Here is a 25,239-nt window from a genome sequence, read left to right as displayed (position 1 = left end):
ATGTGCACACCTAACCGCATCAGTTGCTCGCACTTCAATTAAGTTTTATTTCTAAAGCACTTTACAACAACTGGAGTAGACCAGGGTGCTGTACACAATAAAAAAATACAATTTAAAAGCCATAAAATTTCATTAAAAACAGACCGTTGTGTCGAACTATGTGTCAAAGCAGTCACTGCTGCTGCAGGATTCTAAAAAACACGTTACATGTCTCAGAAACAACACCATTGCTACAAACTCTCTCTGTGTCGGCGTTTGGTCAGAAACAGGGCACTGCTTTGGTTTGGGAGAGACATTTTCGCCTCAGTGCTGTGCTTTGGTGTTGACTATACTGACTTTGCTACAGGACAGGTCTGAATCAATTCCACAGGCTTTGGACCATAAATACATGACTTGTTTCTATTTTTAATTGTTTTAAGTTTAAGTGTTAAATAATGTTGCATGTGTGGAGCCAGACTCACCAGAACACCAATTCATTTTCTTGTAGCAGAGTTGTGGTTTACGATCGTCCATAGCCGTTTATTGGGCTACGAATGTCTATCATAAGTCTTGCATGTTCTTATATCAGTAAAAAGTTTTATATGGTATCTCCAAATGAGATACCTATTTACTACTTTAAATGTGACGAGCTGCACAGCCTGCTAACACAGTACTGTAGTTAGCCCACTAAACTGGCTTCCCTTGCATGCATCATTTCTCTCTTTGTTCATGGCGTAAAACTGTGATTTATTTACACACCAAATAAGATGTAAAATAGTTGCTCTCCAGGGGTTTGGGCTGCACTTAAAACCCCATCTGTGTCAGCTGTCTGCAGCACTGTGACAGGGAAACACACGTCACGCCACAAGCTGGAAGCATGTAGCACTTTCACTACAGGGCTAATTATTCTCAACTCGAATGCCTCCTGCACCGCCAAACAAACATCCAGTGTTTCAGCTCACCCCTGCACACGCTGCACTGACGATGGATTCAGTGAGAAACGGAAATCTCAATACCAGCAGAATGAATATGATATGAAGCAGAGTAAACATTTTGATACAGTACAGTATTTACAGTATTTGCTAAACTGCAATATTGTAAGTCTGTGTTTTTTGGCATTTGTTAATACTTCCTTTTAGAACTAAGTTGACAGTGCAGATGTTTAATTTCCCGCAACCCCTCAACGCCTCACAGCCTTTACCATTCATTTGTATGGGCTTCATTCAAACAATTCAACAACATGTACGCATTTGGAGGAGCAGGCTCTGATAGCGAACGGCTTTCTGTGATTTCTGTGAGTTAGCATCATGTTGCTATTAGCGATAGAGCTAATTTTATCCTTGGTAGTCATTTTTTATAAATTGCGTCAAAACAAAACTTAAGAATAGTCAATCAAGACCAAAACAAGGATTAAATAGAACTACATTAGAAACTGAACTAGAGGTCGACCGATATGAGTTTTTCTAAGGCCGATGCCGATATGCACCGATAATTTTTGGACCCATATTTTTGGCTGATTTTACCAAAATGTCTGGTGTATAATCCTGTAAAAACATAAATACGTGGCCACTCTGACTTTATTTTATTACTTTGGGTGATTCAATCATAGTTTCTGCCCCAGCTTTGATTAGTTGCCGCTAGCATTAGCACACGGCTGGTAGAATTAGCATACTGTTGCTAGCCGCGGCATTTTGTGCGACAATCAAAAATACAATTTAAAATTAAAATAAAGCGATTGAATTCACCAGGTTCTGCTTCACTGAGTTCAGTTTGGAAACTTGTGTTAAACAAATTGGCTTTTATCGGTGCTAGATTGGCTGATATTATAAAATCCCCAAATATTGGCCCTATATATCGGCCGGCAGATACATCGGTTATTATGTAAATAATGCGTTTTTGTTTAAGGTTGTGTTAGCAGAACATGTGTAAATCTCAGTATGTGTGAATTATTGTGATTCATTCCGTCTCGTGTGCCTTTTGGAAGTCCGTGTATCCTCGCGTGACGTTACCTGTATTGTGCGTGTCCACCAGACAAGATGGCCGCCTCTCCAGGGACATGGGCGGGATGTTGAGGTTGAAGTTCATGTTGCTGAAAGTGCTGACCGCCATGCTCCCCCTCCTGGACTCGGCCAGCGCTCGGGCCTGCAGCGTCGGGTAGTTTTTGGGCGCCGCGCACGGCACCGAGTTCCTCTTGAGCGCGCCGGGCGTCAGCGCGAACGGGTTGAGCGCGGCCGGCGAAAGCGTACAATCCCCCTGCACGGGCAAAAGCGTTACATCCGTCTCCGAAGTGGCGGCCGTGATGGAAAGCGGAGGCGCGAGCAGCAAATGCCCGCCCGCCCCGACCATAGATCCGCCGTTGTTGCTGTTGGTAGCGGCGGGATCGGTGTCGCCGGCGTCCGCGCTCCCCCTGGCCGCGCCCCTCACGCTGCCGTTGCCCAGGTGAAAATGCTGGTGGTGGTGGTGATGGTGGTGGTGATGCGCCATGTGGTGGACCAGCATCGACCCGTGCCGCGATTTCCGCCGCCTCCGCTGGCTGTGCGTGCGCGGCTGGGGGTCCTGGGCGAGCGGGGACGCGGCGATGTTCATCCCGGCGCGGCGGGCCAGGAACCGGAGCACGTGGGCGGTCTGCCTGGCCCCCTTCCGGACCACGTGCACCAGGTACTTGAGGAGCTCGTCGTAGCAGGACCCGGGCTCGGACAGCGAGGCCAAGGTGCTGGCGTTGGACATGAAGCGCACGCGTTGCTCCTTCATCAGCTGGCTCTCGCGCTGCTTGGTCTCGGAGAACTGCGTGGCGATGACGACCAGGCACAGGTTGATCATGAAGAAGGAGCCAATCTGCGAAGAAGTCATAGAAACAATAACGAACACATGAGGAGGGTTTTACCTCAAACACAGTTGTCACTATCTTACTCTTTGTGTAGCAATGGCAAGTGAGTATACTTTGCGATGAAAAGATTAAGCTTAGCAGGAGATGGAGAGGTGAGGAAAGCATTTCGAAGTTTCAAAGACAATTCAAAGAGGGTCGATACGAAGCTCCAGGTGTTTCTTTGGTGAGAGAAACATTGTAACGTGATATACAGCTCATAATAGTTGTAATAATATTGTTCCCTCTGGAAAATCTAACAGACTGATAGTTGTCTCTGTCTTTACCCCAAGAGCAGTGATGATTTTCAGTAAAATGTATTTCAGTATTTTAGTATTTTAGCGACACTGTGAACATAACACTCTACTAAATAAAGAATAAACTGTTGCTCACTTTGTTAAAATGATCCTCGAGTTAGGGGATACTCAAAGTATGAATTAATGCCTCAAGGTTAGAGCTGGGTAGCGTTACTTTTTTTTTTTACAGTCACTTTTGACTGTTGTTTCAAGACCCACAGAAAATGTCCTATGTCAACACAAAACCCACCAAAAGAAAGATTTCATCTAAAAAGTTTGTTTGTACCTCTTTCCATTCTTTAGTAATCGTCCTTAGAAGATAGGTGAAATCACCCAAAATGCTGTTTTCTGACCAAAAAGCTGAGAAAATGAAAGAGCAATGCTGCCACCTAGTGACTCAGTAGAATCACTTGTAGTTCTTTTATTGAGTAGTGACTCAATGGCAGCATTTGGCAGTACAACTAAGATTTTAACACCAAACATGCTCAAGGCTTTGCTGCAGCTGTTCCCATTGAAAAACCTAATTGACATCTATAGACGTCATTGGCAGTCAATGAGTTAACAGCACCCAGCCCTACTCAATGGATGTGTGGGACAAAAAAGGTTGGGTCATCAAATCTTCCTGGCAACCAAGGTCTTTAGCGACGTCTTACTAATAGCTAGCAGCAGCTGTTTTTGAACGTTTAGCCGTAAACTTCACAGTCTCTATGATATGAATTGTTGAGATTGAAAAGAGCATAAACCCAAGTCAACTAAATGCAGGTTTAACTGGAGCGCTTTGTCGCTGTTCCAGAAATAATAAAAAGGGAGTGCAAGATTAGGAATGCCTCCGAACAGCCCATAAACAGAGGTCTATTGCAAATAGCTTGTAACGTTTTATGGTAAAAAAGCTGTTAACCATGCTTATAAACTCATCTGGGATGTTGGGATCGTGATTGGAAAACAAGGAGTTTGGAGATAATAAAGTAAGTCTTTCTCCTTTATTGGCCGGGTTAAAGGTCAGCGCACTTACGATGATGAGGAGGATGAAGTAGATGAAGTTGTAGAAGGAGTGAGCGTCCATTACGAAGTACATGATGTCCACCCAGCCCTCCAGAGTGATGACCTGCAGCAGAGAGACGGGTCAGCACACAAACCACATTTCCATTCACAAGAAACAAAGTTCAATTGACTTCGTCTCCGAAGGGACTGCGGCTGGATTAGAACAGGCTTCACCCACTGTTCCGATGGTTGCACTATTTTCCCCCCTCTTTTCTGGCGGACTATACTCAATTTCGAAACAATTGTATAGACACTATGTCCTTAAGAATATTATCCACACAGTGTTCCACTACAAAACTGAACAGACTGTCAGTAGAAGTGTAAAAACTGGCTTGTAGCATGCACCGTTAGCAGCTGTTGGACCACTTTGTTCCTCTCTGGGTCTCCATACCTTTACGTGGTATAATAAACATCTGTAACTATGTACTGTAACTAATCTGTAACTAACTACTGTAACTGTACTTATTTTTTGTTAAAGGGGTGTTTCAGGATTTTTGACATAGGGCCTCATTTCCTAGTTAACCATAGTGTTGTTGATTTCTGGAGATATTTTTTATATCGATATCTATATTATATATTTTATATCTGACGAGTTACGTGGCGCTAGGCTAATGCAAGGCTAGCATATAAATGTCTGTGTCGATAGAACCATTTTTGGAATATAACTGACCTTGCATCACATGAATGATCGCATTTTGAGGGACTATTTTCTAGCAGATCACTCCGCGGCTGCGTAGCTTATGCAACCACGAAGCTGATGCTGCTCAAATATAAGGTATTTTAAATGCAAAATGGTCAAAAATCCTGAAATATCCCTTTAAGAAAGAACGTGGGAGCACTTACATTTGAAATAGATTGTTCCCACATAACGTCATCTTTGTGTGTGGACCACAACTAACCTGGGAGTGAAAGGGCTTTAGTTTTTTGTGAGGCTGCTTTTAAAGTACTTGTGATATACTGAAGAACAAAACTAAATATATTCTACGACTGGAAAAAGAAAAATCAGGTTCAGGGTCGGATACTGAGGAGATCTCAGAGAGACGTATGGATTCTCTTTGATATCTCCTTGGTATCTGACATTGCAGGGATGTCACAGAAACGTCTCTCAGGTTGAGGACAACAAACCTCCCGTACGCCTCTTCCTATTTAAGCCCCCCGTCTACTAACCTCGTCCTCTTGTTCGGGTTTCCGGCCCTACGCTCCCTCCCTGTTACTAATTATCTTCACTGAAGCCCCAAAACGTCCTTATCCGTTGTTTATCAATAAACGTTTGTGTACATCATATCTGAGGTTGTGGTCCTTAGTGTTTGCGACAAAACTGCTTGATACCACGTACACCTCTCAGAGACCTCTCAATTCAGTCTCCACTGAAATCGAACCCGTTCGTCTTCACCGAGACTACCTTGGAGACTCGCCTTATCTCCAGCAATTCCAGTCTCCAACTCATCTCCAGGCCGGTGAGATTGGCCCTTTAACGATCAGAGTTTAGCACTGAGCAAATAATGATAATAAACACTGCAGGGCCTTAAATCCCAGTGATATCGAGGCAAGAGTGCAAACTATTTTGTGACCATTTGAAGTGATCTCATAATTACACGTCATCAAATCGAAGCTTGACTCTGTGAGCCACCAGAGGATCTGAGCCTCCTCTGCAGACAGTGATGGATGCGCGCTCACGGAGGAACGCTTTACAGATGATGAGGAGATAGCCAACAAATGGAGTGGAAAAGTAAGGCCCACAGAGGAGACAGGCTAATCCCGTAAGACCAAATACTCTGAGGATTTGGGAAGATTAGTCTGTTTCTATCTGGCATCAGGTGATGTCAGGCCAAACCGCATGACAAACACGTCGATGTGTAGCTAATTTTACGGAACACAAATAGTATAGCTTCAGATTTGTCAATTCCGTCTGTGGTCGACGGTCAAGGGTTTAAAACTCAAACATTACTGGATAAAAGAAAAAATCTCGACATGTTTGAAAAATCCCTGTTTTCCCCAATCCCAATACCTGGAAGATGGCGATCCAGGCGTAGCAGATGTTGTCGAAGTTGATGGCTCCCTTGAACGGATTGACGGGCCCGGCGGAGCAGTTGGTGTAGTACTGGTTCCAGTTGACGCAGGTGGTGTTGTCGGTGTTGTTGTAGGAGTACATGTCCATGTTGCACTGCACTCCGCTCTCCTCGTACAGCCGCGGCACCGTGCCACAGTCACGCATGCCGTTGTCCCGCGGCATGGAGCAGATGAACGGGTTCTCGTCGTCGTTCTCCGTCTTGTAGTAGTTGGCCAAACCCAGAGAGAGGGGGCTGGAGGGGAGAGAGAGGCAGGATGTATGAGATCAACATTTGAGTAGTCACGATTAAATGATTAGAAATCTGCAAATGGATGGAAACACTAAGGATAGGGGAATTCATGCAGTTCTTTATTTGAAGAGTTTCCTGGTGCTAGGCTAGTGCAAGGCTAGCGCATTTCTATGGTATCAGCTAGCCTGCATTAAAAACAGTCTGACACACTCCACAGAGCACCTGAGGCAAATCACTTATAACACCAGACTAACCATATAAATGTCTGTGTCGAATCATTTTTTGGAATATAACTGACCTTGCATCACATGAATGATCGCATTTTGAGGGACTATTTTCTAGCAGATCACTCCGCCGCTGCATAGCTTATACAACCACGAAGCTGATGCTGCTCAAATATAAGTTATTTTAAATGCAGAATGGTTAAAATTACTCTATCAACACAGACATTTATATGGTTAGTCTGGCGTTATAAGTGATTTGTCTCGGGTGCACTGTGGAGCGGGTCAGACTGTTTTTAATGCAGGCTAGCTGATATCGTAGAAATGCGCTAGCCTTGCACTAGCCTAGCACCACGAAACTCTTCAAACATAAGAACAAAAAAAATATCTCCAGAAATCAGCAACACTCTGGATATTAGGAAGTGAGGCCCAATGTCAAAAATTGTCCCAAAAAAAGTCATGTCAGTTTTAGGCTGTGAAGCAACTCACAATAATCTACTAAAATATTTGGTTTCATGTGGACAGCGCCCTCTTCTGGAGGAGTTTCCGTGACTTTCAGAGTACCTCTGGGGGACAGCCACGTGAATGAAATAAGTCCAGGATGGAATGTTCCTTTTTTTTTTCATACTTCTAGCAAGCAAAGGATGAGATACAGTAGGTCAGCATTTCTCAATGAGTTTCCAACTGGCTTTAACCTTAAACCATGACTGAGCTCAAATTGGCTGAAAGCGAAGTCTCACTCACGGTCCTGTTGTACAGTATGGCTGCATGGCAACAGTTAGAATGTTTACTTCTTTTTTTTGTCACATCCCGTCGGCACTTTCCAGCAAGGAAGTAAAACTAATAAACATCCAACGTTTACAAGGCCACACTTTAGCAGTGCCTGAGCTAATTTGTGCCTGGATTGTATCGTGTTCAACAAGGCTTGCACGCACCATATGGACGTTTCTGTGCGCGGCACCGGCTTCTTGTGACACAGCCAAGACCTGCTTTCATGGGAGCGTTTGAGGCTAACCAGCAAATGGAGTGAGCAACCCGCTAAGCCGATCAAAGAGGCTTGTAGAACCAAGGTGAAAATGCAAACAAGTAAAACAAAATAAGTGGATTAAGGTATTTTATGTAACAATTGAGATCATTAGAGTTTTACAAGTTTGCTCTTGTCCTCAGAGTAACAAGACACAAGCTGGACATTAATGTGAGCTAATGATAAAACAATATATATTTATTTGGAAAAACCAATAGACCAACATTGTAACAGTGAGCTCTATTAATAATTAAAAACGGTAGGAACCCAGGGTGCTAAAGGTACCACAGCATCCCCTGGTGGATAGTGTACACAATATCATTAGGAATAGGCATATTTGTTGGCAATCTTGTCTCTCTGCACCCATCCATCCATCCATCCATCCATCCATCCATCCATCCATCCATCCATCCATCCATCCATCCATCCTCCTGCAGGTGGTGGGTCCACAGAAGGACGGCCTCATGGTTCTAACCGGGCCTGTTGGTCTCTCATAAGGGGCTTCTGAACCGCTCTTTGTCTGACCCGTCACCTAGGACCTGTTTGCCATGGGAGACCCTACCAGGGGCACGACGCCCCGACAACAGAGCTCCCAGGATCATTCAGGTGCTCAAACCCCTCCACCACGTTAAGGTAGCGGTTACAGGAGGGGTCTCTCTGCACCCCCGAACCAAAGTATCGTCCCACAGCTCTGCACTTATTTGTGTTGTTGGATTAGACTTAACATGTACACGTAAAGATTTGACTCCAAATCGAGACAAAATGGATTTGTCTCTGTCTACATGGCTATATCTAAGCAGATAGAGGAGCAGTGCAACTCCCAGGAGGCAGGGGGTTGATGACCATGTGCACCATTTATCAAACCGTTTTCAAGGTTTGTTGAGATAGCTGGCCTTGATTCAGATGCGTTCAGACCGAACTGCTGTTTTGGAGCTAACTCGTCCCTCTTTGCTAACCACGATGTCCTTGGGAACAGCACACCCATGGTCTACGACAGGGTCACCTCTTGTAGACCTCACCTAAGGGTCAAATCTCTTGAAAGAAGCAGATTATTTGTGTTTTCGTGATCGGGCAGCATGGTGGTGCAGTGGTTAGCGCTCGTGCTTCACTGCAAGGAGGTCCCAGGTTGGATTCCCACCAGAACATGCAAACTCCACACAGAGTTTGCATGTTCTGGTGGGAATCCCGGTTCTCCCCGTGTCTGTGTAGGTTTCCTCCAGGTACTCCGGTTTCCCCTACCACTTAAAACATGTACAATAGGCCAGGATGACTGATGTGTGTGAGGGTCGGACAACAGATGGAAATTAGCCCAAGGCTCTAATCCGGCGTGACGCGTTTGCATGCAGGGGCCCCTGTATGTTCATTAACATGCACTGTCCCAACCAAATAAACAAATAAATAAAAAATACAATCATTGGCGACACCAGTCAACTGCTCTTTGTTAAAGAGAAGTGTTTATTAAACTTTAAAACTGTCATTTTAAACAGCACTTTATGTAGCTCATGGTTTTATTGGCTGTATTGGGTCTTAGTTCTTGTTTTCATATGATCGATCAGTGCTAGCATTAGCTGTAACTTTGATGGGGATTTTCTGTCTCTCTCATGGCCCCAGACACTTTCTCGGCACTGATCCAGCCCGTCTTGGCGGCAGCTTTGCTGGACAACTGCATCTCCGAAGTAGCAGACGTCATGTCATTTTGCCGTTCCTTTCAGCCTGACAAGGACAGCATGTGAAAAAACTTTGTGACAATCCGATGTGCTTTGATTGGGCTCGACACAAACCTTCTGCCTCAGACTAGGCAGAAGATTCGACTTGGTTCTTGTTCATGTAACTGCAGTGGTGAAACATCCGTCCATATTGTACCTTTATGTTTCTGCGGAGTTACGAAGTACAGAATTTGCAGCACTGAAGGTCCGTGCCGGTGCAGGGGGAGTGCATTAGCAGTCTGTCAGAGGGACGGGGCGAGCTAATCAGTGAGGCCAGCTGTAATTGTGTTTACCATCCCTGAGCCAAGTGTCTGGGGAGTGAGCATGAGAGAGAGGGAGGGAGAGGGAGCAGTATCTGTGATGGTGCAGCTTGCCAGGGGATGTACAGGATATCACAATAACAAATGTCAACACACATTTCTCGGGCTGGACGGGAGGTGTGAGGCTGGATAACCGCTGTCGATGCATTCGGAATCTCCCAAAGTCTCAATTGTCTGCCTGGTCTGGAATATGGTTTTCCAGTCAAACTTTAACGTAAAGTCATGGACATGCAACGCTCGTGTTTTTCTCTCCAATAAGACGTTCCACTTCTTAAGCATTAGATCAGTTGTTCTTTGTTGACTTTTGTTTGTTGACCCCGCCACACACAAAATAACTTCAATGTTCTTACAAATACAAAATATGAATCGATTTGACTTACCAACTCGACTTTGAACTCAAATCCATTTTGATACTAACTGATGAGCGAATGGAAGCCACTATGCTATCAATATCAACCCTACATACTGAAAGCCTTTACCATAACATTTATAGCTCTGACCTGACCGTACATAGACGAGACTCTCCTTCCATTTATCCACTGTCTCAAAAATACATCTCAAAATTGACGATGACCAAAAAAAAACACACGCGCTCACCTTGGCCATTATGTCTGAATTTCCATTTACGTCGACGGAATGTCACAGCTTGTGTAACGCCTAATAGATTTCCTGTGACAGTGCCAACATGAATAAGTCATACGGACCAACGTCCCTCACATAGACCGGGGGGGAGGGGGCCCTTTTTTCATTACACGCCCTGTCTCACTGCTATATATCAGCCCTGTGACTCCGGGTAATCAGTGGGCGGGCTGCTTTTAAGCGCCTGACCCAGGTTAGTGCCTAAGGTCAGGGTTCGATGACATGTCCTACCTTGACCTCCGGCGTTGGAGTTTTTGTTTATCTGGGCTACATTAGCGGCCGTGATGTATGTGATTATCAAACGGCCCGTCACCTTGTGTGTGTCCCCCATAAAGCTCACAAATGGACCGTAAATACAAGCCATTTATCAGAAATCGCTTGTAAATTATAATGGCCAGAGGCGTTTGGACATTTCAGGGTTAGTTTCTTCTGTTTCAAAGTTTAAAGGGACAATACTGAGTTTAAAAATGTTAAAACAAAGTATCTTCCTCCCCCTACATCAGGGGTGTCAAACTCATTTTGGGTCGCGGACAAAATTCAGCTCCCACGGTGGGTCGCGGGCCGCATATAATAGAGAAAATGTTTCCAATACATGAATAATAATCAGCTGTGATTTGGTCAAAGCCCCAACTTGACTGTAGCTTCATTAATAACAACGGCTCACACTTGTATTGCACTTTACAAGCCTGTGTCACAAGTTCCTCACAGTACTACATAGTAGTCATTATTCATTCACTCCAAGCTTGGTGGTGGTAAGTTATTATTGAAGCCACAGCCGCCCTGGGGCAGTCTGTCAATTTACCACATGGCTATATAATGTTGTTCATAACCTGAACTCTTATTATGTCAGTGCCCTCTGCTGGACACGTGTGGAACTCTTTTATTTTTAAATGTTATGCCCCCTAGTGGCTAGAATGAGCATTTTGGTTATCCTTTGGAATGGGCAAGAGACTTCCTTTTTTTTCACAATTGATGCTCTTAAGGGTAGGGGCCGGATTAAATCATCTCGTCGGCCGTATGTTTGACACCCCTGCCCTACATGTTCCAGCCATGTCCTAATGTTTAGAATGAGCTCAGACCTGTTTACCACAACTGCCTCTAAAATCCTGCACTGTCACTCAAAACAGTGTTACTTCGGGTCCGAAGTGCCGTCATGCACGAGCTTAATATACAAGCTGCAGTTACGCTTTATCAGACTAAATATCTTCAAATTGCATGATCTTGTTGATGTTTACACAGCAGTGGTGATGTACAAAGCTCACAATCTCATGCTCCCTCAATGTTTACAGGAGATGTTTCAAACTAGAGAATCTAGATACAACCTTAGAGGAACTGATCTGCTACAAAAACCTATGGCGCACAGTAATACTAAGAGGAGGTGTTTATCAGTTAAAGGCGTTGATCTATGGAACGGTTTATCTGTTCAACTTAAGGGCTCCAAAACTATTAAAGCATTTAAGAAAATGTATAAGTCAAACATGATAGAGAAGTATAGAACACTTGAATGAAGAGCATTAGAAGAGAAGTTGATCGTGGATACATAGCATAATTTTTGCTTGTTGAAGTTTAAGTTTTGTGCTTAAGTGTTTCCATCGTTGGTATTAAAGAAAGTGTATAATGTGTCATCTTTGGACACAGAGTCACAGTTGTAAAAGGGGTTTAGAGGCAAAATAAGTCTTGGCTTCAGCCTAAACCCCTTCGGTCAGGCATCATTTAGATTTAATTCTTAATGTATGTGTTTTCTTATTGTATAATGTCTTAGATCTTTGGACGTGACATGTGAATTTAAATGTTCATAATGACCGAAGAAAATAAATTAACTTAACTAACGCTTCAAGCCTGAGGTGGCAGTATTGAGTATAAAATGACCAACTTGCATCTTGTCTCTTTAAAAAAAAAAGTTGAGTTACCTCCTCTACATCTTTTTTTGGCGCTGTAGCTAGCTTGGATATCGGCTAATAAGGATGTGCCACTTTCTCCAAACATTTAAGAAATAATGGGTCAGGAAATATATGCAGAAATGGATTGGTATGCTTGAATGCCTCTCACAATTTTCACATATAAAAGTCGTATACTTTGAGCTGGTTCTTCGACTCTGTATTGTAATCATAATTTCAAGGAGTCAAGAATATTCAGGTACAGCGGTTTCACCCAGAGTCGTCCCGGGCACTCACAAGGAAAGGTTGTCCTCCAGGAAGCAGCGGTTGCGCAGTAGCCCCGCCCACAGCTGCACCCCCACGATCCCGAAGATGAAGAAGACGAAGAAGCAGAGCAGCAGCACGTTCCCCAGCATGGGCAGAGTGTCCAGCAGCAGAGTGACCAGGATGCGCATACCTGCAACACACAAGGGAACACAGGGTGGACATGAGGATTTTTGTTTCTTCTCGGGGTGTGCTCAAACAATCGACACGGCAATACATGGTTGTGGTTCTGGACAGTGCACGTATCCATATGGAGGCTTCACGTGACAAGATCGAGCCCGGCTGTTCTTCTGCTAGCAACAGGTTAAAAACAAACAGCAACTGTATAAAATAACAATCTGAGGGGTTATTGACTGAGCCAGGAGCTAAATTGCGAGGATTACATTAGCAAGCGGGTGTGCTGCACCTGAATGACTATTAGAAAGTGTGTATTTTTATTGCCGCAAATGTGATATGCAAATGAGTTTACCGCCGCAAGCACAGTCTGAGCAATATCTGGGACTTAAACTAGCAGGAAACAGATGAGCGCTGGTGAATGTTTGTCCGAAGACTTTGAGGTTTTGATCATAGACTCCAAAAAGCAGAGAATATCGTACTTGGGAAACGCCTGGGGACTAGAGAACAGCAAACCTACGGCCTGTGCTTCTTTAACACGCTGTCCTGCACAGACCCCATGGATTTCATAAGGATTAAGGACTTTAAAAAGACATGGGACAGACTTGTGGAGCTTTTTAAACGGACAGTGGCTGAACTAGATCTAGATGTAGAGCCATGGGAAACAATGCTGCTGTCTTTACACAATTATTATTTTATCTTTGTAAATGAGCCCGATACAAACATTTGTAAACGTTTAGAACGCCACATTATATAATTCTGCACAGAAGTTTACACAGACGTTTAGTTAATGACCCCCCTAGTGTAGAGGAACAACCTGCAGAAGATGATCCTCCTCCTGGGCCTGAGCAGATCACATCTGGACAGGAATTCTCTGTTCAAAAACACTCATTTATTCTCACATTGCATTTATTTGACCTTTATTTAACCAGGAAAGTCCCACTGAGATAAGGGATCTCCAGAGGGGAACCTATTGTACATATTTTTAATACAATCGACCAACAGATTTCAGAATCCGGGTGGGATGTTGTGGGTCACACGTCACAGGATGCCACATTGCCCTGTTGTTGTTGTTTTTTGACCAGGCGAACAACAGTCTGCAGTATGGGGTGCCTCAGGGCAAAGTCTTGGGGCCTCTCCTCTTCTTGTCATACAAACTCCCTGTTGTCCTCACAAAAACAAACCTGGAGCAAGAGGAGGGGATATGAGAGGGGCTTATGGGAGCTCACTTGGAGGATCAGGAAGTGGAAAACAAGTGGAAAACAAGTGACGACATTTTTTTACCAAATGCCTGCAAAAAGTCGAACAGCCCCTCTTTGAGTGTTCACTATTTGTTAATTACTGATACTGTGCAGACTTCTGTCGCCCACAGCTGCTTCCTCAACTTTCTGTCTCAAACAAAGTTGCCACTGTGACTCTCATTGTTCTCCAGGAGTGCTATTCCATCCATTGTGTGACATGAGCTATTTGGCAAAAAGAAAACTTGGCACTGCCATTATTTTTCTCACAGTTGGGCTATTTCAACAGCCTGGCCAAATAAGAGTTGGCTCATTTGCCACTTTTCCCAAACTCGGCAGGAACTTCTTGACCGCTGAAAACAGTAGAGCCCAAGAGATTACTTTGTTGGCTCACTGTATTACATAATTATTGCAATACTTCTTTTTTTAAACTTAATGAATGAATGACTGATTCTTACACCATTTTTTGTCAGTTCTTTTAATCAGTCCAAGCCAGTGAGCAGCATGAGAGATCACGGCCTTTGGTCATATCCAGAATTTCAATCTATTTTTATGTGAACTGTATTAGTCAGTACCTGATCAATGTCACAATCCCAACTTTCGAACTGCAAAACACAAGCATTGTCACATAAGCTACCCATTTGAATGTCGTTTAGGGAGGTACATTTTACAATCGCCTGATGAAATTTAAACAAAATGAATGATCCAGATAACATAATTAAGTAAGTCTCCGCTTCGCGTCGGGGTCCGGTTCGCCCTGTCGGTGCTTATTTTCCCGATAATGACCAGCGTTCTATACATTATCCCGCTTATTAAACGGCCATTTGCCAACTGAACACACACAACATAAACTTCGTACACTTTTATGAAGGTCGAAAGGTTTATTTAATGACTTCCGCGACAAATAGTTCCCAAAAGTTTGCGCGTTGCTCGGTAACGTTTTGCTAGGCTAGAAGGGTAAGTTGAAAGTCAGACTCACGCTAACTTCACGAGCGATTCCCCCGACTTCTCTCACAGTGACGGGACAGATAGTGTCGCTACTACGTACCCGCGGAGTGATATGAAAGCACTAACTCCGTTACCATTGGCAGCGTCATTATTTTTTTCAGAGGTCCTTTATCAGAAAATAATGACCGGTAGAACGTTGGGAAATCCCATTCAAATCAACGGAGCTTCTACTTACATTGTGAAGAGCCGTATAATAAACAATGTTAATGTTCTCGAATTTGTTTAATGTCCCCGCACCGTCTGAAACACTGCTGACTCCAGTTAAACAAAAGTCTGGGCTTTGTTTTCACTGGAACCGCCAATGGAAACTATTCCAACCCAAAAGATTCCGGGTTATCGAGGCAAATTCACTGTGTCGCACTGTCCCGCGTTTTGCTTTATTTCCTCTTCACATACAAGGACAGTAGGACACGAGGAGGTGAGGATGGACCGAGGTGAGTCAGGACGCTGAGTCAGGGTTCGTATAGCGCATACATGAAACTTCATTAATCAGGCGTTATCAGGTGTGATTTGAAATTCTAATTAAATGAAGGTCACAGAGCTGAATAGGACTGCGCTGCTGTACGAGGATCCTATAACCTGGTGTATACATGCTGCTTTTTTGCAAATGTCTGAAAGCCTGGATGCACGTGTTTTTCTGTTATTCACAGGCCGCCGGTTTTCTCCAAGTTGTCACAGCTTGTGTCCGGTGACTGGGCCGTTTGTTGTTAATGAAGACGAGCCTGTGGAGTCTGAAAGTGCATATTTTCCTTTTAAAAGCCAGCTGCAGCTTGAGCATTTGTAGATCCGAGTGAAACCACACTTGCATGTTTACAGCGCACCTGTCTCAAGTACATGGCCTTCCAGGGAGCGCGGACATCCATCATGGGGCGCTCTCTGGGCGGGTCATGGTGGTTAACAGATCAGATGTGGGAGATGCAATGAGAAGGGAGAGAGTCTTTATAAAATGCTGATTTTGCCACATAACGCTTCAGCACAACTCTTCAGCAGCAATAGGAGGACCTTTAAAGGAACAGGCCACCGTTTTTCCATACTGAGATATGTTCTTACCTGAGCTTAGACGAGTGGATGCGTACCTGGCTGGTCTTTGTGTGTGCCCTCAGTCACGCAAAACAACTAAAGATGTTGCTAGCATTTGGCCTCTCCCAGTATATTCTTCTAGCTCGAAACGGGGGTGACGTTAGAAGCGACCACGCTCTTCCACGGGCACAAAGACCAGACAGGTACGCATCAACTCGTCTAAGCTCAGGTAAGAACATAGCTCAGTATGGAAAAATGGTGGCCTGTTCCTTTAAGGCTAGAGCTTGGATTTTCAATCTTTTTTGCTCCTTTTACGCAACAAAAACATCAAAGAGCTACTTATGCCGTTAAGTAGTTATTGACCTAAATGTTTGCAGATTGTGTTCAGCATGTTCTCAATAAAAAGGAAATGCATCTAAAATGTGAGTCATCAAGAGTATAATGTCCAAATGTAGAAAGCCTTTGGCGAGCTCCCTACAAAGGGTTGGAGACCTACTGGTTGAAGACCCCTGGGCTAGAGCTTATCGATCCAGGTGGACTGGCAGGTTTCCGTCCCAATCCTAAGACAGGGCCAATATTAAAGGGAGTTATACCTGAATTTTTTTTCTTTCTAGTTATGGAATGAAGTTTGTTTTGTTTTCCATAAGTACAATAAATATTGTAAACTCAGACATTTGTGGGGAAAACACTGTAGATAATAATTGTAAAAGCATTTGTTTCAATTTCCTGAACTTGCAGGATAGTTCTTGTGAATGTGACCCAGAAGTGTGACCCTGCGAGTTGTGAAATGTGCCTATAAACATGTCCCAGTGAAGAATTGGGATGCTACAAATATGTTAGGGAGATTAGGGATGAGTTTGTACCCCCACCAACATTTTAATTTGGTGGCTCCTTCTTTCATTCTTTGAAATAAAAAAATCAGGTATAGGGCCATTAAGGGGCTGTGTTCGATAAAAATGGGAGGCGAAACGTCCAACACTTCAACTACAGAGTACAGACGAAGCCTATAGTGTGGCTTCCTGCGATATTGATATTGAATAAGCTAACATTGCGACCATAATCTGGCGATATATTATGCAGCTAGAAGCTAATTACCCATTTGTACAAACTCTTTGACACTAATACAAAAGATCATATGAAATCAATTGATGGAGCCTTTCTTTTTGTTCTTTGCTTACTTTGAATCATTTTGTGAAATCCATTCAGAGCCAGACTTTCTTGTCGGGGGGGGCAATCCATCATTCCCACTTACTGTCCGTGGCCTATGTGATTCTGGGCTTGGTGCTTGTGGTAGCGGCCCGGTGCAATAAGCTAAAAACAGCCGCCCGGAGATTGTGGAGCTCATTTAGTTGAGAGTATGAGCCACTGGCAGCACTTCAGGATGTGGCCCCCATTCACTAAATAGAGTTCATTTGAAATTCTATTGTCTTTTTACTGCTTTGCCCCTCACTGGCTGAGCTCGAGCAAACACTCACTGGCCACTGCGGTTTGCCTGGTTCCATCTGGTTATTCGAAGGGAGCGGGCGGCATTATGCAAAAATCAACTTTTTGAAGGATTTTATCAATGAAGGTTCGTGAGTCATCGTCTGTACTCTGTAGTTGAAGTGCAGGACGTTTCGCCTCTTCATCCGAAAGGCTTCGTCAGCGACACTAAAGATTCCAGCTCAGATCGCGGCTCAGTCCCTCCCCTCTATAAATCAAATCAAAACTTTATTTATAAAGCGCTTTGCATTAAAAGACCTTCAAAACAGCCGTGACAGTCCATGAAATAAACCTATTAATCCTTAAAAAACATTCAATCGGATTCAGACTGGCATTAAAGGAACAGGCCACCGTTTTTCCATACTGAGATATGTTCTTACCTGAGCTTAGACGAGTTGATACGTACCTGTCTGGTCTTTGTGCGTGCCCTCAGTAACGTGAAACGACCATAGATGTCGCTAGCATTTGGCCTCTCCCAATGTATTCCTATGGCTCCAAACGGGGGTGAAGTTAGAAGTGACCACGCTCTTCCACGGGCACGCACAGAAACCAGACAGGTACGTATCAACTCGTCTAAACTCAGGCAAGAACATATCTCAGTGTGGAAAACCGTGACCTGTTCCTTTAAAACTACATTTCTAAGAAATTAATTACTTCACTTGAGTATTATTTGCCAAGTTTGTTATTGTTTATTGCTCCAAAGTCATCAGTTGTGTCCAATGTACTTTTATATATTGAGATTTCTCCTCATTCTGCTGTCTTTGGCATTAAAATATAGTACTTGGGCATTTAAAAAGCATTAAACTTGCTACTAGCTCACATCACGACCCACCAGCTGAGAACCACTGCCGTATAGAACTACAGGAATTGGACCTAATGTAACTACTGTACCCATTAGTTAAGCCCTTGAGTAATGCGAACACAACACTATTGTAATTGAGTTAGAAGATACCACAGCGGCAGTAAGTGATCTCCCAGCGGAAAGAAGAGACCCCCTCAATAACCACCAGCCCAGAGGTCGGCTACCGGGGCGGCGCGCTGTCAGTCAGCCGGGATACAGCCACTGGTGCCGCGTTACGCTGGACGTGCACAAACTTAATATGCCGGATCTATTAGTATCACTGTTCATTCACTACGATGCCTGACAAGAGAAAAAAAAAAAAAGTACAAATTGGCACAAAAAAAAGGTCACACGCTCTAATTTTTTCAATAAGCTTCTGCCACTTCCAAAGAACCAGTGTTGCATTCCTTTTTCACCGAGATCTCGTGTTAACGCTGGGAGAGTGCGACCTCTGTGCAAAGCCTCCTCCGGCACATAGGGTGTTTCCTTTGTGAAGCGCTTTTGGGGGAATTAGGGAAGGTTAGTGCTAGATCGTCTGCTCCAGAGGGACGGTCTGCTGCGAGTTTGTCTAAAAATACAAATAATCCTAATCCTTAAGGTTAACCCCTTAACTCCCACCTGAACCGAGCACATTTTCTCCAGTTTGGCTTTACCCCAATCCAAAAGCTTCTGGGGAAAAAAAGCTGTGAAAATAGCAACAAAACAATGATGGAAATGTGACAAAAAAGTGACGAAAAATTTATGAAAAAGTGGCAAAAATGTGATAAAAATGACCAAAAAAATACAAAAATGTGACAAAAAATGGACGAAAAAAATACAAAAAAGTGACAAAAAATGTGACAAAAAATGGACGAAAAAAGCGACGAAAATATGACAAAAATGTGATAAAAATGACAAAAATGTGATAAAAATGACAAAAATGTGACAAAAAATGGACGAAAAAAATACAAAAAAGTGACAAAAAATGTGACAAAAAATGGATTAAAAATGGACGAAAAAAGTGACGAAAATATGACAAAAATGTGATAAAAATGACAAAAAAGTGACAAAAAATGTGACAAAAAATGGACGAAAAAAGTGACGAAAAAATGACAAAAATGTGATAAAAATGACAAAAAAGTGACAAAAAATGTGACAAAAAATGGACGAAAAAAGTGACAAAAATGTGACAAAAAAATGATTAAAAATGGACGAAAAAAGTGACGTAAAAATGACAAAAATGTGATAAAAATGACAAAAAAAATACAAAAAAAGTGACAAAAAATGTGACAAAAAATGGACGAAAAAAGTGATGAAAAAATGACAAAAATGTGACTAAAAATGACAAAAAATGTACAAAAATGAGTTGAACAACCAACAAAAAAATGTTGGGGAAAAAAAAGTGATGACGTGAGGAAAAAGATCCTCTCGGTTCAGGCGGGAGTTAAGAGGTTAACCATTTCCCTGGCCCTAACCTTCATTTGTGTCATGATATCTCACGTTTTCACAGCAGACTGTCCCTCCGGAGCAGACCATCTAGCACTAACCATTAGGGAAAGTGCGTTACCAGAGAGAGGACGCAGACCTTCGATTCTAGAGGCACAGCTGACACTGAGGATTGCATAAACCGAGGAAATGGAATTCACATTTAAACATGGTTGTTATGGCTGTTTTTCTTTTGTAGCTTTACTTTTCATCTTCTCCGAGCTACGAAGACCGAAATAAGTCCAGAGGTCATTCCAGCGGAGCGACCAGCCGTCAATCTTCTCGTCACCGTGGATACAGTCGGCTACACTGTCAGCTACCGGACTTCATTTTGGGGCTTAATGCCATGGCCCGGAGGTTCACCCAGATAATTCCCCCTGCTCCGGACAGTTCCTCCGGTAAGAGACAGCTGACACACATCCCGCGCCCACACACCGCTCAAAATAAACCCGGAGGTGCCTGCCGGGGTTAACTCTGACGGGGCTTTCCTTATGAGAACTGCAGATAGTATGCTGGCGTATAAGAATATGTGAATGTTTTCCACATTTCCCACAATGAATACAGAAATACTCTAAGTCAGGCGTGCTTAAGCCCTTAACTCCCACCTGAACCGAGCACATTTTCTCTAGTTTGGCTTTACCCCAATCCAAAAGCTTCTGGGAAAAAAAGGTGAGAAAATAGCGACAGAACTGAGACGAAAAACAATGCTGAAGATGTGACAAAGAAGTGAGAAAACGTAGACAAAAAATTGACAAAACATTGACAAAAAACTGATAAAAAACAGACAAAAAAAATGATGAGAAAGTGGCAAAAATGTCTCCAAAAAATTACAAAAAATTACAAAAAAATTGCAAAAAAAATGATGAAAAAATGATGAACATGTGACAAAAAGTGACAAAAAAATGTACTATTTGACAAAAAAATTACAAAAAAAGTTACAAACATTAGTTGAAACCCCCCCCCCCCAAAAAAAAATGATGGAAAAAAAAATCTGATGACGTGAGGAAAAAGATCCATTTAGATGAGTTTTGTAGAGCTTAGCTTTCAAATGAGGCGCTACACTGGCCTACAGTACTTGGGTAAAGCTGAACTGGAGAGAATGCTCTCGGTTCAGGTGGGAGTTAAGAGGTTAGAGTGCACCGCAGATCATGACCAACTAGGGATTTAACTGACACAAAGAGTGACCCGTTGAACACACTTTTGTATGAAGATTCATAAAAACATGGCTGATGGATTGGAATTTCCGAAGAACCTCTGCTTTTTAGTCACTGGTCCAGGGGTGGATCTAGTAAAGGTCTTGCCACCCCAGCTGCCCCCCCATTGTCATGTGAAGTCTCACATCTGGTCTAGAAGGTACTTTTTTGACAGGACAAAGAAGTAGAACAACTTTAGATATAAATATATATAAATAAGGTGCCAGGTGCAACTCCCGTGGCTCCAAAGATGCTGATTGTTTTTATTTTATTTTTTATTACAAAAGTTTCAATTTTACCTGAGTTAGACCCCCTACTTATATTATGTACAATGTATGTGTCATGCTCAGCCTGCATCTGAACTGAAAAATTGCTTTGCGATCAAGCTAAACATTTGCTATAAACATTAAACATTGTACAATATGTTGCCACCCCAGAAATGATCCCTGACCCTGCTTGCCACCCCGGGATTTTTTTTTCTAGATCTGCCCCTGCACTGGTCTGCAATAGGGAGATGACACTGAACACCACTCCATCCACGCTTGCTCAAGCTGGTAGTTGGAGTTCAATCGAGTTCAAACATAATGCTAAAAAAACGTCAGGTGGAGCCGGATAAGATTTGTTTAAAAGGGTCTGCTCACTGTGGGAATCTGCATCAGGAAAAACTGCATCGATCCCATATAGTTCGGTTCTGAGGCAAACGACTATCCCGATGAGCTAAACCTTCACCAATCCTGCAATCCGAGAGGCTGAACTCGGTCCTTGTTTACCACTCAGGGGCCCGTCTGCTGGGCTTAGTGAAACCAGTGACGGAGGAGAGAAAGTGGGATGTCGGGTTACAGTGTGGTCATTTTGTCAACTGATTTATTTTGCCACCCATTTTGTCGAAGTGAAATGTGTCATCTCAATTTTGGGTTATTATCTTATCTCCAAACCGCGCCAAATGAAATCAGATTCTTTCGCATTTGCCGAAAGGTCCTTCAAGCCATTCGTTTGATTAATATGATAATGACTAAATGACTGCATTTGCATGGCAATCTCTTGAGTCACTGAGGGCACACTACGCCTTTTTATTTTTACGACTGAAAGACAGTGAAGACGGCGACATTTTAAAGATATTTTTACGTAATTAAAAAAAAAAAAATGCTCAGAAATGAGTCTGTTTACCAGGCGAACGTTGTGGAGTGTTACTTTAACGAGGCAGCTCTAAACAACATTAGTAAAGTAGTTTCTCTGTTTATCAAACTGTAATCAACATATTAGCATGCAAATATCACATGCTAATTGCTGTGTCAAATAAAAGCCGGAGTGATTGTCAGTTATCGAAACAACAAATTGCAAATTGTCTGGTAGCTGATGCTAATTCCTCCTATGAATATGCATCAGGCTGAAGATGTTTGTGATTCAGAATCCTAATTAGAAATGTCCAATTGTTTATGAAGAAATGGATTATGAACGCTGTTTGTAACTGGATGTACCGTATCAGAAAAGTGAGCAAGAAAAGCGATGAAAGTGCAACAATAAAGTGACAAAAAGAATATTAAAAAAGTGACAACACGTTCTTTTTTAAAACATATTTTTAAAAAACATCCACAAACCGGACTGTAGCTGTGAGTGTGTTTACATGCACTCAAGTAAATGGTAAAATGGTAAATGGTTACATTTCTATAACACCTTTCTACCTGCTTTAGGCACTCAAAGCGCTTTATATCAAGGAAACACTCCCCCATTCACACTCTCAGTTATGCACCAGTGTACGCAGACACTGGAGGTAAGGTCGGTGAAGTGTCTTGCCCAAGGACACAGCGACAGTGTGCACCAGCTGGACTCGAACCGCCGCCCCTGTGACCACAAGACGAGCCGCTCTACTATCTGCGCCGCTGTCATAAGTCCATCCATCCATTTTCTTCCGCTTTATCCGGGCCCGGGTCGCGGGGGCAGCAGTCTCAGCAGAGATGCCCAAACTTCCCGGTCCACACACACCTCCTCCAGCTGTTCTGGGGGGACCCCGAGGCGACACCAGGCCAGCTCGGAGACATAGTCCCACCACCGTGTCCTGGGCCTTCCACGAGGTCTTGTCCCACTAGGACATGCCTGGAACACCTCCCGCGGGAGGCGACCAGGAGGCATCCGAAACAGATGCCCGAGCCACCTCAGCTGGCTCCTTTCGACGTGGAGGAGCAGCGACTCTACTCCGAGCTCCTCCCGGGTAACTGAGCTCCTCACCCGATCTCGAAGGGTGCGCCCAGCCACCCTGCGAAGGAAACTCATTTCGGCCGCTTGTATTCGCGATCTTGTCCTTTCGGTCATTACCCAAATCTCATGACCATAGGTGAGGGCGGGAACGTAGATCGATCGGCAAATCCAGAGCTTTGCCCTCCGACTCAGCTCCCTCTTCACCACGACAGACCGATACAGCGACCGCATCACTGCTGACGCCGCACCGATCCGTCTGTCGATCTCACGCTGCATCCGTCCCTCACTCGTGAACAAGACCCCGAGACACTTGAACTCCTCCACTTGAGGTAAGGACTCCCCACCGACCTGTAGAGGGGAAGCACCTTTTTCCGGTGGAGAACCATGGCCTCAGAGTTGGAGGTGCTGATTTTCATCCCGGCCGCTACACACTCGGCTGCAAACCGCCCCAGAGCGTGCTGAAGGTCCTGTCATAAGTATCTGGGTTATTCAGGGGGATTTGAAGTTTCCTGGTTTTGTCTGGTTCATGTAAACACAGAATCTGGTTTCAGGAAATAAGCCAATATCTATGTTATTAAAAACCAGGATATTCTCACAGCTTCCAGGATACTGTATCATGTAAACAAAGTATATGTATATACATATATATTCACCTTATTCTGGAGGCTCGCGTGGGCGCCGCCATGAATTGTGCCCGCCCCTTTTCTCCTATCTGTTAACATGGGACTGGAGAAGTCCACATAAAATCAGTCACTACACGAAAACAAAGCCGTGTTCAGGCCTTGCAGAGAAATGGTGCATTGTTGACTTGTTGATCAACTAAACCAGTGGTTCTCAACCTTTTGGGGCCACAACCCCCATTATAACAGGGGTTTGTGACCCCCCGCCCGGGTCACACTGTGAAAAATAGGAACATTAGCCTACATAATTCTTAAAAACAAAGAAAGAACAAATGGTTGAAATAAAATTCATCAAACTATGATCAAATAATGGCACACTGGTAAAATAGCAAACAGACGCTACAATAAAACATTAGATTATATGCTAATGAAAATATGTATGTTTTATCTAAATGATCTGGCGACCCCCCCAAATTTGTCTCGCCCCCCCCCAGGTTGAGAACCACTGAACTAAACATCAGATTTGAGCAGATATATTTTCCCTCGTTCTCTTTTTAAATGCACGGCCTTCGCGCTCGACCGGAAGTGTCAGGACAAAGGAAGTGTCAGGACAAAGGAAGTGTCAGGACAAAGGAAGTGTCAGGACAAAGCAAAAAGTGGCAAAAGTGGGCGGGGCGGAATAAGGTGAATAGGCCTATATATATAAATATATATATATATTTTTTACATCTGTTGCTAAAGCTGGGAAAGAACTGGGAAAGTTCTTCCTTGGATAGAGAAATGTCCGTAAAAGCCCTGCGTTAGCAATAGGGATGTAACAATGCACCGTGCCAGGGTGCACCGCGCTACGGAAATCTGCCGATATGAACCGTACTAACGTCACGGTGCAAGTTTTAGGCCAAAATTCTAAATACATAAGCTGTGTGGCGTGTGTCAGACGTGTGTACCTGCACCTAACCACAGCGCATGTGTGTCATCATCACTCACTGTTAAACTGGGAGCTGCAGGCAAAGTTACATCCTCCAAAAACACATGGAACCTGTGTGCCTTTATTCCCCCAGCTGATGACGGCCCCGGCAGGCCAAAGTAAAGTGTAGATCCAGTGCACTGTGCTATGGCGGCGCAGACAGATGCGGAAAATCCAATCTTGGTCATAATCCGCATCAAAAGCTTTGTTTCCCAAAAAGCACAAGCAGAACGTCCTCCAGGAACAAGCCTCAAATCACATGCGCTTAACCGAGCACACGGCCCACTGCGCTGCATTTGATTTCTTTTTTTCTTTAACTTTAGAGCACTGTGTTGTTTTTATTTTGTATTGTATTGTGAGCCCAGGGGCACATTTTATTGTAAAGTAGCTTTGAAAAATTAGAAAGCATTGTCAATGTATTTGTGAAATGACAAATACTGCCTGATAATGCACATTTCGGCCATTTTATTTCAAAACTGACTTATTAGCCATTTATATCACACTTG

General features: G+C 43.6%; 1 protein-coding gene across 10 annotated transcripts in view; it reads right to left on the bottom strand.

The window, feature by feature from the left end:
* cacna1g (calcium channel, voltage-dependent, T type, alpha 1G subunit) overlaps positions 1-25,239 on the bottom strand; it is a 347,077-nt gene that overhangs the window by 238,066 nt on the left and 83,772 nt on the right. For all 10 annotated transcript variants that reach the window (XM_079577933.1, XM_079577934.1, XM_079577929.1 and 7 more), the window contains exons 4-7: positions 12,564-12,723; positions 6,188-6,482; positions 4,151-4,243; positions 1,989-2,814 (exon numbers count right to left, since the gene is read on the bottom strand). In XM_079577933.1, the coding sequence (XP_079434059.1) occupies positions 1,989-2,814; positions 4,151-4,243; positions 6,188-6,482; positions 12,564-12,723 (1,374 nt within the window). The remainder of the gene's footprint in view (positions 1-1,988; positions 2,815-4,150; positions 4,244-6,187; positions 6,483-12,563; positions 12,724-25,239) is intronic.

The sequence above is a fragment of the Gobius niger genome, assembly GCF_951799975.1.
Source record: "Gobius niger genome assembly, chromosome: 19".
Classification (NCBI taxonomy): Eukaryota; Metazoa; Chordata; class Actinopteri; order Gobiiformes; family Gobiidae; genus Gobius; species Gobius niger.
The sequence above is the reverse complement of the archived record's forward strand: the minus strand, read 5'-3'. Positions and strand labels throughout refer to the sequence as shown.